Source organism: Accipiter gentilis, chromosome 4, assembly GCF_929443795.1.
Source record: "Accipiter gentilis chromosome 4, bAccGen1.1, whole genome shotgun sequence".
Taxonomy (NCBI): domain Eukaryota; kingdom Metazoa; phylum Chordata; class Aves; order Accipitriformes; family Accipitridae; genus Astur; species Astur gentilis.
Genome location: NC_064883.1, coordinates 37048643 through 37062120, shown reverse-complemented (window position 1 = coordinate 37062120; position 13478 = coordinate 37048643). Strand labels below are relative to the sequence as shown.

Here is a 13478-nt window from a genome sequence, read left to right as displayed (position 1 = left end):
CTCTAAAGGTCCTTTGTACCTGTGTTTTTTCTAGCCAAAAATAAATCAGGAAAATTAATAAGGAAGTGCAATAGTAAAGAGCACATTGGCAGAAGTTCAAAAGGTGCACTGAACAATTAGCAGAGGTTCAAAGGCACTTCCATTGAGAGCTGGACCAAATAGGGAAAATAAGGCTGAGAATGCCAGACACACTTTGAGCTGGAATATCATAGAGTAGGGGTAGAGGGAAGGAAGCATATAGGTAGAAACCGCCCTTTATTGGAACTGATAGCTTAAATGCCTTCAGGTCAAGAAGTAATTCAGAAGATCATAAAAATAAAAATCTAAAGGCTAAATACAATGTCAAGATCCTTGTCTACAGGTCTGATGGAATTCCTCCTGTTGTCAATGAGAGCTTCTTCTACCAAGAAAGAAAAAAAATTGAATGAAAAAAAGCCACTTATCTCCAGCCTTGGTGATATAATACACATACTGGAGTCCCAAAAGTACACTCTTCCATCAACATCCCTGGCAAACCAAAAGGTCAAGGGAGTCTTGACCTACAGCTCCTGCCTCAACAAGACAAAGATGAAGACAAACTCAAACACATCTCATCTTCTACAATCCCAGCAGCAAGACAGTTGAAGAAAAGTCACAAAGTAGCTTTCAACCAATTCTTTTTTGCCTTAGATTTCAACAGATTGACCCTGATCCTGAAAATGATAGTAAGTGCCTCTAATTTAATCTGCTGCTTGTGATCAATGGATCTGAAATGATTACTGTTGTCAACAATCTCAGTATCCTGACAGGTAAACTTGTGATAGGTGAATAAGATTGTGAACTTATCATCTTTGGGGTTAATGCATTAACAGAGTGTTGGGCATCTGGTACTGCTGTGCTTGTGGACACAGTACATGTGACTTTGTCAGTTGTATACACACACTAAAGGTTAACAAGGAAGAAGAAAGTAGGAAAGGCCTACCTCTAAAACACAATAATATATGCTCTGCAGGCCTCTCCAGCTGTTTGATTGGAAACCCCACCTGAACAAGAATGTTTTCATAAATAACACAGATATAAATTCAGAGAATTGCTCCAGTAATACAGCCTGCAAATAAGTGTCTGAGAAATATTACTCTGTGTTGAATAGCACTATCTGGGAAGACAGCAAAAATGAATTCCCTGATCTTGCAATGAGGTGTAAATGTGCAATTCTGCATCAGTTTAATCTGATCTAGAACCAGGATACTGCATTTCTGACCCTCCCCTTCCCTTCATCCTTGCATATGATGAACCAGTCCAGGCAGTTAATCTGGCTGAAAAATAATCTTACTTGGAAAATAAAACTGATCAGCTACCTTTGAGCATTCATATTGTGGAGAGGAAAATAGGAATGCTAGCCCATGGCAACACAGGATCATTGCAACATGGAGTTATATTAGCTTAAGCTGCTACGGAGCTACACTCTGGGATGCATACAGTAAAAAGAATTAGTTATCCTTCCCTTAGGAACTGTAGAACAAGCCTGCAGGCACTAAAGGGAGTATTAGCACTGATATACAGAAGTTCAGTTTCATCTCAAGGCAGTTCATAAATCGTGTTGATATTTGGTATGACTATTAGCATTTTAGAAATAAACACAGAATGTAAGAAAAAGGTCTAGCAGAGATACTGCGGGCATGTTGGGCGTGTTTGACATGTTGCTACAAGAAATCTACCATTGGTGAAATGAGCCAGGCAGAGAAATGAGAGAACACACATGAGGTGGGTTGTCACTAAAACTAAACTCCTTCAGGATGCAAAATCCCCAACAGAAGGACTTGCAACAGAAGTACAATAGTTTTATAGCAACTGGAAAATGGTTTGAATACTTTAAATTTCAAGACACTTAATCTCCTGTCTGCAGAGCTAGAAAAATCCCAGACAATTACCATTCTGGATCTGTACTGGCAGTTCACATATTGAAGTTGGATTTCAGCTTGCAAATCGAGACATCTAAATTTGGATTTTTAAGTCCCTAGAATGTTAATTGCCTGGAGAGTAATTCAAGTGACCAGCTATTTAGTAAATGTTTTATGAAGCTGAATTGTTCTGTTGACTCTGTTGAGTCGGAGCAATGTGCCACTACCTAAACAGAGCAATTTTAAACACTCAGATGGTTTTCCAGAAGGCAGAGATCTATGACAGTTCTAGTGTTTTATGTGCCAGCCCCATGTGGATGTCTGAGGCAACTTAGGTCATTTAATGTAGCACAGGTCATTCACTTTTACTTAAGCAATTAAATCCTTCTCAGGACCTGTCCTGATTAGGTTCCTGTGTAGACGACTAAATTGGTTTCAGACACATAATTTAACTGGACCCTATCTTGGGGTAGTCCTCTGAGGAGCAGGGAGTTGGACTTGATGATCCTTATGGGTCCCTTCCAACTTGAGATGTTCTGTGATCTCCCTGTCCTTATCTCAACCCACAAGCCTTCTGTCGTATTTTCTCTCCCCTGTCCAGTTGAGGAGGGGGAGTGATAGAACAGCTTGGTGGGCACCTGGTGGTTAGCCAAAATCAAACAACCACAACTTGCCAGGTAAACAGAGGCATAAGAGAGTTCACTTCCTACCAAAATAGACTCCCATTAACAGATCACTGAAGAAATTGTAAGGGTAAACTAAGTGATAGCAGAATGATGCACTGACTGAAAAAGCCTTGTTGGATGATACAAAAAGCTTCCTCGACTGTAGCAATACTCAAATATAGCACTAAGGTTAGCAAGGCATTTTCCAAATGGAAGAAGACGACAGAAAAAACTCTATGACTTACAGAAGCATTTTCAGAAGTTAACAAATGTATTTAGCACATTTGAGCTTTAGGTCAGAACATGAAGCCCAGCTGGCAACAGGTCACTAGTGGTATACCCCAGAGATAAATACTGGAGCCAACACTGCTTAACATCTTCATTAATGACCAAGATGATGAGACAAGAGTACATGCAATTTTGCAGCCACATCAGGAGGAGTGGTTGATACACAAGACTGGGTGCTGGTCAGAGGCACCTTGACAAGCTGGAGAAATGTGCCAACAGGAATCTCATGCAGTTCAACAAAGGGAAATACAAAGTCCTGCACCTGGAAAAGAATAACTCCATGCTCCAGGACAGGCTGGGGACCAACCAGCTGGAAGGCAGCTTTGTAGAAAAGGTCTTGGGTTTGACAACTTGAACAGAAATCAGTAGTGTGCTCTTATAGCAAAGAAGGTCAACTGCATTCTGGGCTGCACTAGGAAAAGCATTAACCAGCAGGTCGAGGGAGGTGATCCTTCCCCTCTGTTCAGCACTGGTGAGGCAAATCTGGAGTCCTAAGTCCAGTGAGGGGGTCCCCAGTACAACAGAGACATGGACATGCTGGAGCGAGCCCAGTGAAGGGCCACAAAGATGATTAAGGGACTGGAATGTCTTTCTTATGAGGAGAGGCTGCAAGAGCTGGCCTTGTTTAGCCTGGAGAAGAGAAGGCTCAAGGGCATCTTTATCAATGTATATAAATATCTCACAGGGGATGTAAAGATGATGGTAACGGACTTCTCAGTGGTGCCCAGTGATTTGACAAAAGGCAATGGGCACAAACTGAAATACAAGAAATTCCCCTTAAACATAAGGAATATTTTATTTTATTTTTTTAAAAAAATATTTTTACTGAAAGGGTGACTGAACACTGGAGCAGTTTGCCCAGAGAGGCTGTGGAATCTCCATCCTTGGAGATATTCAAAACCCAACCAGCCACAGCCCTGAGCAACCTGCTCTAGCTGACTGCTTTGAGCAAGAGTGTTGGACTAGATGATCTCAAGACATCCCTTCCAACCTCAAACTCTGTAATTCTAACATCAGTGCTCAGCAACATTACTTACTTAGGAATAACCAGAAGAAGAATTAGGAGGAGCAACTATTATTTCCCCTCCCTCCCATGTTAAACTCTTTTTTTTGGGGGGGCGGAACCCAACACCTCAAAAAACAAAACCAAACCCAGAACATTCCTAAATAGGTATAGATTAAAATCAGTAAAAAGTATGAGAATGGCCAAAGCATCCTTGAATATATTTCAGAACTTATCAGGCTTGGAAATGAAGAGCCTGAAGCTTTTTCAAGGCCTGAAAGCCCTAAAAAGGGAGATACCCTATCAAGTTCTACCCACTATCATAATCTAATAAGCAGGTCAGGTCCAGAACTGGATCTGGCAACAATGACTATGAACCTGTCAGCTGTGCTGACAGCCCTTGTAGATTTTTGTAAAGAGGTTTAGGCTAACAAACAGATGTGAATAATATTAAAAAGGTATTCTCTGAAATTAAGAAAGCTCCCCAAGCCCACCCAAAGTTTTCAGCACTCTGAATTGATGCCTGGCAGGCAATACCAGTAATTCAAGGGCAAGAACTGATGAGAAGATTAGACATAATCAATAAGAGTCTATATTTGTGAACAGTGGTTTAGATCCTTCACCTTTATCAGAAAGAAATGGATGGTCTAACAGAATGCAAATTCAACTCCCAGCTGGGAGCTGCTACTTTCAGTCCATCCTTCTAGCCATAAAGCTAAAGATTCAGGATTAAGGATTTAAACCACTAACAAACATATGCCAGAGCAAAGAGTGCAGTAAGGCACTCTCTATATCTATCTAGAAAGAGATAGGAATATGAAGAAGAAAACATGACAAAATGTCAAGAGACCAGAAATCACTGGGAGGAGGGAAGAGCAAAAGCTTGGGCAGAGAAGTAAATGTGTGAAGTGTGACCAAATCTGCATATTCTTGTGGAGCAAAGGGGATGTGTTTTGATATGCCAGAAAAAAGATTCAGTACCAAGTCTGATTATCACTGCTTTTTTCCCCAAATAAAAAAAAAAAAAAAAATCAAACCCAAACTTTTATACTGAAGGCTGTGTTTCACCCAAGATTCAAGGTACAACTTTCTTTAGAAAATCTCTGTAATAATTAACATGTATTATAATAAAAATCTCACAAGATATGGAAAAAAAACATAACTACAAGACATTGCTTCTGAAACCTAGATAGCAGCTTCATTTTACATATATAATTCCCAATTATTTACTGTGTCTATATGATTATAAAATATTAATGCGATGCAGTGGATTCAAGTAAAACAGAAGAAAGTAATTAATACAGAATCAAATATAGCTAAGGCATTTTAAGTACTGTGACAAAGAACACATACAGGTACACACTTTTTCAACAGGACAAAAAGTGACCTAAAATGAAATACACTAACAACATAAAACTAAATGCAAAATCAGTCAATAAAGTCTTACCTGTCTTCCCTCTTTCTACCCTTGCTTTCTCTCCTTCCTTTCCCAACTCTCACATTGCCTCAGTACATCCCAATTTTAGTCAAAACAAAAATACAATGTGTAAGTAACAAAGAAAATCACCTTAGTGTCAGGTATCCAAAACCTAGTCTATCAAACATTTAACCTAACTCATTTGCTACCACCATTTTTAAAATGCCATATCCCCATACTGCCACAATCATGCAGCAATCTCAGAGCTCATTTTATTACAGAAGTTCATATATCCCATGAAAGGGCATATATATATTTTAAACAAGCAAGGAGGAGTTAGAACTTCAGAACCAATGTCAGGTTGTCTTGTCACCTAAACAGAAAAAAAAAGCTTGGATACTACTATCTTGGTGCACAGGCATAAACTAAAAACTACAACACAGCAATTCTTCACTGAGAGAAATGTAGGTAGTCAAATAAAATAATTCTCATTTTGCTGTAAAGTTGGGTTCTTTTGCTACTTTTAAAACAGACTATGGCAATGCAATCTTCTAAATGGAATCACTAAGAAGGGAAATTATTTTGCTACAGTTATCTGTCTCCAATAAAAGAAAAACTGCTATTGAAGAAGAGAATTATACCAGGGAATGGTTTTAAGTATTGAGGGACATGCACTGGAAGCAAAACAGTTGGTTCTTATTACCTCAGGATACAAGGACTTGAGTGATGATTTAGACATATACTTTTACACTTTAGTCTGGAATAGAATAACGGGTTTTCCAAATGAAACAGAGTATCAGCCATTTATAGCTTGGAGTCAGAGCTGATTTGTCTTGTATTGCTACTTACTGTACTGTAAAAAAAGCTTAATGCAAAATGTTAAAAGTAACCAAAGCCCAGTCACATAAAATCACAGTAAGATAAAAGTTTGCCTACCTCTTCTTTTTTAATGTGTTTTACACTTATAAAACACTGAAGCAACAAGTCCTTGACTTCATCACTCTCCTCTGAGTCATAATCAAAACAAAGTAATATCTGATGTTGATTCCATATACGAACTACATCTGCACCCTGACAGGAAAAAAAAGGCAACATTATAGTGAAGTAGGTATAGCTTTAATGTGAAGAAGCGTTCAAAGGATTTTACATGAGTTTGAAATGCATTGTTACAGACAGAAGATTTTCAGATTGTAAAATTATGACCACTAATTAATTGACTTTCACCACTTCACTGGGAAAAATTACAAAAATATGTGTAACTGCAGAAATACTGACTTCCAACAACTGAAGACATGCTCAAGTACAGAAAGAAAGCTGCTGTTTCATGTAAAATAGATGAAAACTGTATCATGGCACTTCTGAAACTTTATACAATGAATGCAATTAACAGGGGGAAAAAAACCCGAAATAAGTAAGGAGATGTTTATTGGGTTAGGGCAAAAGTCGTATGCTGCAATATTCTAAGTAGCTCACATTTAAAAAAAGAATTTCAGCCTGTTAATAAACAAAAAGATAAATTATTTTCAGAGAGATAGAATAACAGAAAATGAAGCTTCCCACATAAGAAGTCTCTATAAGTAGCTGAACATAGTACTTAAACCCCTAAAACTCTAAAAAAATTAACTAAAAGAGTTATTGCTACTGAAATCTTGGTCATTGAACTTTAGAAATAAGTGAAGAAATAATAATAATAAAAACAGTAAACAACCCAGTTCTCATGTGAAACTGATGCCAAAAATCTTTAAAGTTTGTTCTAGAGAAGGCAACATTCTCATATGCTGCTTATGCAATCAACACCAAAAAGACTCTTTGTAACCAACATGTATCTTAGGTTTTATTAATTGAGAAGCACTAGGACATGGAAAACAAGTTAACTTGAAATAAAAGATATTTTACAGGGAAAATCTTCCTTGGAATATTCAGTAATAATCTAAGTCAATATAGCTTCAGCATACCGTAGCAGCTTTATTCAGGCTTCTTTTTAGCAGAATGATAAATAAAGTCTTCCCTAGCTGCTCCTTCCCTTCCAGTCCTTTCTCCCACCACATTTCACATACACGTTGGATAGCGCCCTTTAGGACTTTTTCAGATTCAGGTAATGCAGGAAGAACACCTACAACAGTAATAAAACAATTATTTACTGCAATAAATCAAGTTATTCCTGTAAAACACTAGTCTGTTAGTACACTAACTAAAGCTCACAATGTCAACCAGCTCTTGACACATTTACACCGCTTGATGCCTTATTCTCAATGTGGGCATTTAGGCAGCTTTGTTAACTCTTAAGGTTTTGGCCAAGTTTTTGGATCAGTGGAATGGAATCTTAAGTTTTGCCTTAAACGTAATATAAGCCACAGAATAAGGGAAGTTACCTATCATTGGGTGAACAGTGATTGGGAGAAAGAAAACTATTTAAGTTCCAACTTCTAGATTGTGTAACTGATTTTTAAATGCTCCCTTGGTTTTGTCTCATAAGTAAGAGTTCAAATCTGTACCAACTTTTCTCCTGTAAATTCTGTTCCATAGGCTAGTCAGGTCAAACAAAAAAACCTAGTATACTCATCTGCTAAAAAAACAGTATAATGGTATAATGTTGTATACTATAACAGGTAAGTACGCACCATTTAATATAAAAACACATTCTAGAAGAGCTTTGTAGTTTACAGTTTCATCCACTGCAGGTATGGAAGCAGTAACTACAGCTGTCACTCCTTGGATCACAGCTACAGTTTGTTTCTGAAAGAAAGGAACGTTAAGGAAACAATTCTGCAGTTTATTTTATACTCAGAAGATAATTACAACAAGAAATAAACCTTAGCAATAGAGACCAAAGCTGAATTGTTATTATGCTTCCATTTTGAAGAAAAAGTATACTGGCACCCAAAACCTATCAAATAAGAAGAGGCAAAAAATCCTAGATTTTTGAAACATATATCCATTTCAAAAAATTTGAAAAGGGCTTTCAGCTCCAGCTAATAGATAATCAGTGACTGTACATGTGTACCCATTCCTCCTTCAACTGCAACAAAACCACTCAAACACACATCCATTTCAGAGCTAAAAAGACCCTAACCAGCAGGGTCTTGTGCAACTCAAAAATGTGTAGATCTGGTGACTTTAGATCCAGGTATGTGATTCTATAGGCGTCTGTACATATGATGCATTTTCTACAAGACTCTAGGTCGCCCTAATGATTTCCCCACTGCATTTCTTTTTTTTCCTTCTGAAACAAAATAACCTTTCCCCCAATATTCTCAAGACTATGTGGAATACAGTGCAGAAGGCAGTATATGACGGTCTGAGTCAGAGAAATTCTGTATAAGCTAAATTTGTGGGTGGGGCATTCAAATCTAGGTTTCATGACCTTCATTCAATAAAATGACATAATAAAACAGCTAGTGAATTTCTTATAGTATATGCCAGATACTTAAGGAACATCTGAGATACCAACATTTATTTACTGAAATAAGATATACAAAAAGCCCACTCAACTCTAATGAAAAACCTAAGTCCCATATCTTTCATAATTATAATTATCAGCAGATCTAATCTTTTATAGTATAGGCCACTCATAAGTTCAGCTTAACCCAAGCACGACAGTTAAGAAGTCAGTTAAGAATGGGGCAGGGATGTGATGTTTGGAACTGACCTTGCTTGATAACCCTCGCATGCTTTCAGGTGCTACGGAAATACTCCATTTTATTTCCCAGAAAATATGAAATACTCATCATATTCTTATTTTACAAGATTTTTACCATTTCTGGAACTATCTCAACTTCCATGTGATCATTATTTTCATTATCTTCAACCTTCTGCCATGTTTCCACAGGGTTCTCCATCAAACTCTCTGTCATTAGCTGTGTCAGTCTCTCCCATAGTACTTCTTTTTGCTTTTTTGGCAATTCTTGAAGTAGTTCATTCAAGTTGAAAGGATCAAATATATTTTTCTGTGAATGGTCAGAAGAGATCACACAATTCCACATCAGTGGTGTGGCTTATATTTCATCATCATATTTCCTAAAATTAACACTTTTTTTACATTAAGGATTCATTTCCATTCCTCTGCAGTTGTAGAGATAAAATACCTTCTAGAAGTTATATTTCTTTAAAAAAAGTATGAAAAGTCCTGCTGCTTAACTCTTTATCATGAAACAAGAGTTCTTTTAAGACTAAAGTCTTTAGCCCTTGGTAGCAACACTACTGAACGTAAATCACATACCCGTAACATCAACTTGTCTCTCGTGTTCCAAATACTTCATTCCCAATGGAGACAATTCCATACCCTTAGTTAAGAAGCCCACAACTGCACAGAAATTGAAGTCCCTGATCATATCTTTGCTATCTTAAATATAGATAGATGATGGCTGTTGAAAGAAAATCCTTATACAAGGACTAGAAACGTTACAGTTGTAGGGACAGCACTACAGATTTTGGAGTACAACGTGTATATAACAGTGCTCTGTATACCTCACTATGTTAAATGCCCCCCACATCAAACCTAGCTCTCGTGCACTTTAACCCCATACTTCCCTCTTAAGTTCTACTGAATGGGAAGCCACTGTTAGTCTTTATAAGAGACTTCACTATGAGACTGATCTGAACTAGTCCTCAGAAGAGCCTTGCTAGAATTTACCTCAGAGACACAAAGAGCCTGTTAGCATCAAAGAAGGGTGGGCAACCTGCTAGGAAAGGGAATATGCAGAGAAAAGATGAGAAGAAAAAACAAGACACAGCCAAGAAGAAGTACAGATAATTTGGGGGATGTAATTTGTAATACTGAAGTGAAGGTTTACCAGTTCAGCAACACTTCAGAGGAAAGAGGGAGAACATCCATGATCTTGAAATAAAAATATTTTTGTTTTGCAGATACACTAAAAAACAGGAATCAAAAAGATAAAAAAAAAAGTTGAAGGGAAAACGGAAAAAAGAAAATAATGAAAGAAGCAGCAGTAAGTATTAGAAGGTTCCCAGAAGGGTATGAGAAGAAAGATCCTGTTACATATTTATAACAGAATTTCTATCCTATTCTACAGCTGGAAACAAATACAATAAAACAAAGGCCACACAGGGAGCTCTGCAGCCATCTACTTCAAACAAATCCAAAAGACAGGATATTAAGATTGTACTGTTTTGAACAAAAAGAATGAATTCATAATAAGACTAGAGCTTTCTGATCTTTCTTTGGGATGATACGAGATACAATTATTCCAAAACCTATGAGGGAAAAGGTTGTCATTGAATGATAGTCATATCTGTGATTCCTGTTTTCCTGTCTAAGAAATAATGTATTTTCTTGAATTGGAACAGGATTTAGTGGAAAAATTTAACAGCACCTGATAAAGTGAAGGTTTCAAAAGGAAATGAATAAAATAACTCGGGTCTTTTAGACAATCAAAAAGTAATCTGGATATTCATGTTCCCTTATGCTGTGAAGGCATGAAAACAGTTTTAATCAATATATTCATTATAGCTGGTGACAGTTTCCAGAGATATTGGCAACAGCTGAAAACTGTTGTAAGACAACCCTTATGAATCCGTGATGAAAAATAAAAGGATGAAAAAACAATTTTTAATCCAAATAGACCAAGATTAACATAGATTACTGGACGAAGATGGCAGAAACAACATGACCAAATTAATTGAAAAGGAAATACTGCAAGTACCATACATTATCTTAAACAGAATAATACCTTGTTAATGTGTTTAGATTTGGGGAAAAATGGGAAGGAGGCTACAAGCAAAGGCAATCTAGTAATAAAGTTGTCATCTATAATTACACACAGGACTGCAAATGAAAAAACTAGCAAATTTCTTGGAAAAAAGAGATTTAATTATGTTTGGGAGACAAAGATTTCTAATCTTATTACACAGAACATGATGCCTATCATAGAAATCATAAGCTTAATACATTTGCTACATTAGTAAATTAGTTTGTGCCTCTGTGGACATAGAGGTCAACTGATCCACTTACTTTATCCTGATCCGGTTAATATTAGGAAAGTACTGATTAGAAAGCTTAAGAAATTAACCTGACAATACCATTTATTAAGGCTAGCAAAAGATGTTTAGGAGAAATCGTGTATATCTTAATACCAGACAGATTGAAGCTTAGTGGAAAACACCACAATGCAAATCATTATTTCTGATTACTATGCAGTATCATATACAAAATGTGAGAATGAACTTTTAACTAGTAGATTTCAGTGGATTTGTTTTGTTGGTCCTGCTTCTCTCCACACTGCATTTAGAGAGAGCAATCTATCCCATCTCTAAAAACATTCAGCGACAAAAAGAACTATCAAGTACAATTACACACTGACTAAAGAATAAGTGGACAGCCTAAACTACCAAATGAACGAATAAATACTAGTGAAACATGCCTTTGATATGTTTGTATACTAGGTCATATTCATCACACAGCAATGAACTCTCTCATAGGCTGATAAAAAAACCAATAGTTCATTAAGGTCAAATGAGTACTTTTTTTTTAAAAGTATCACCATGGTCCTAATAATTTGTCTTTTAAAAATGTAAACTGTAAATGCAACAGCCAAATATTAACAAGTTATTTCCATCATAAATAGCAAAATTTTTCAGCTATGTTCCCTTACAGCAATTATTCTAGCACATATGCAGGTACCAGAGAAATAGCTTCTGTCACAAAATTTCTGCACTAATAACAGACTTAAGATTTTATTAGTCATGCACGTGTTATCATGGCTTACTTACAGAATTCTGAGTATAATGCAAGAAGTCTTCAACTGACTCTTTAGACACAACTCGTAAAAATGCTTCGTGTCTCATTGTGGTCTTGGTTTTTCTTGCTTTAAAAACAAAACAAAATGTTAGAGCAAGTACTGTATCTCCAAATAAGACCATTTTTGGTCTCAGCGAAGAATGTATGAACTTAGATTCTTCGTTTATGGAGTTATAAATAGAAGATGTTTTCCTCTCCAAAGTACTCGACAGATACCTGAATCGGTATTTAGATTCGTAACAGCACTGGGCTGCAGTATTTGCACGCTCTCCTTTTAGTTCTTTTTTTACTAAATAAGTCTTAAAACAGAAGAGCTTTTTAATGGATGCTGCGATTTTTAGAAAGAACAGTGTATCCAGCACATGCCTCCTATTTAGTTACCTGTCATTCCCGACGACAGCATTTACTTGTGAGAAAAGTACTGATGGGCAGGCAGCAAAATATTCTCTCCTTTCCTCTCTTGTCAAGCGAAGACCGTGGCAAACGTCCAAGGCCGCTTTTTGGCACCAAGAGCGCCATTTACGCACCTAGGCATTCCTTCCACCCCAGGTAATTCCTGACGTGTTTTTCCCACCCCTACCAGCCGGGAGACCGCCTTACGCAGCCTTTTTGCGGTGTGTGAAGCCGTATGGCAGACAGAACGGGCCCGGTGCCGACCGCAGGGCACTGACCCGGATCAGCCAGGGGCCGGTCGCCTGCCGGGCTACCGCCCGCTCCACGGCACGGCCCCACAGGCCGCCCTACGCCGCCGTTAGAAGAGGAAGCGGCAAGACAGACGGGCCGCTTACCTAGCACTGCCTCGGAAAGAAATCCTCACAGATCGACGGGTTACGGTTCCAGTAACGCGGAGCTGCCTGCACGGGAAGGAAACGGAGACGGCGATCGCACGGACTGAGACGCAGGAGAAGCGCCTGCGCCTCTCGGCAGCGCTGCCCAGGGAAGGAGCCCGTCCATACGAACGCCCCACTGCCGGAAGAGGCACCAGCCCCCGGTGCCCCTCAGAAACGCGACGGGACGCCCCTGGCTCCCCGCGCTGGCTCACTCCCGCCCCGCGGAGGCCAGGCCCGGGCCCGGCCCCGCCGCCGCTTTCGAATTCTCCCGCGGCGGCCGTTGAGCGGGCGGGCGCGGGCGGGCGCCGCGGAGCTCCCGTCTCGCGAGAGCTGGGCTCCTTCCCCCCACCGCTGAGGGCGGGGCCCCGCCCCATCCCGCGCGTGGCCGCGGCCGTTGGAAGGCGGGGCCTGGCAGGCGGGAACGCGGCGTCGCGTCCTCCAGCCCCGGCACGGGACCGCGTTCAAAATCCGCCTTTTCGCCTTTTTTCTTTGTCGTTTTGGCGCTTGCCGGGGTGGGGCGGTATGGCGATCGGAAGGGGAGAGAGGTTTTCAGTCAGATGCCGCCGGTAGGGCGGGGTGATGTCTGGTTCCTCGCGGCTGCCTCCAGCCGAGGCCAGCGCTGGCCCCAGGCCCCGGGC

At 39.2% G+C, this 13478-nt stretch overlaps 1 protein-coding gene across 2 annotated transcripts in view; it reads right to left on the bottom strand.

Moving 5' to 3' along the window:
- The window catches only part of NCAPG2 (non-SMC condensin II complex subunit G2), a 50070-nt gene extending 36982 nt beyond the window's left edge, over positions 1 to 13088 (bottom strand). Inside the window, exons 1-6 of one of the 2 annotated variants that reach the window (XM_049798254.1) lie at positions 12799 to 13088; positions 11983 to 12077; positions 9009 to 9200; positions 7875 to 7989; positions 7209 to 7366; positions 6190 to 6324 (exon numbers count right to left, since the gene is read on the bottom strand). In XM_049798254.1, the coding sequence (XP_049654211.1) occupies positions 6190 to 6324; positions 7209 to 7366; positions 7875 to 7989; positions 9009 to 9200; positions 11983 to 12057 (675 nt within the window). In that variant the 5' untranslated portion in view covers positions 12058 to 12077; positions 12799 to 13088. The remainder of the gene's footprint in view (positions 1 to 6189; positions 6325 to 7208; positions 7367 to 7874; positions 7990 to 9008; positions 9201 to 11982; positions 12078 to 12798) is intronic. The other variant, XM_049798255.1, reaches the window with a different exon arrangement.
- Between the last annotated feature and the right edge of the window lie 390 nt (positions 13089 to 13478).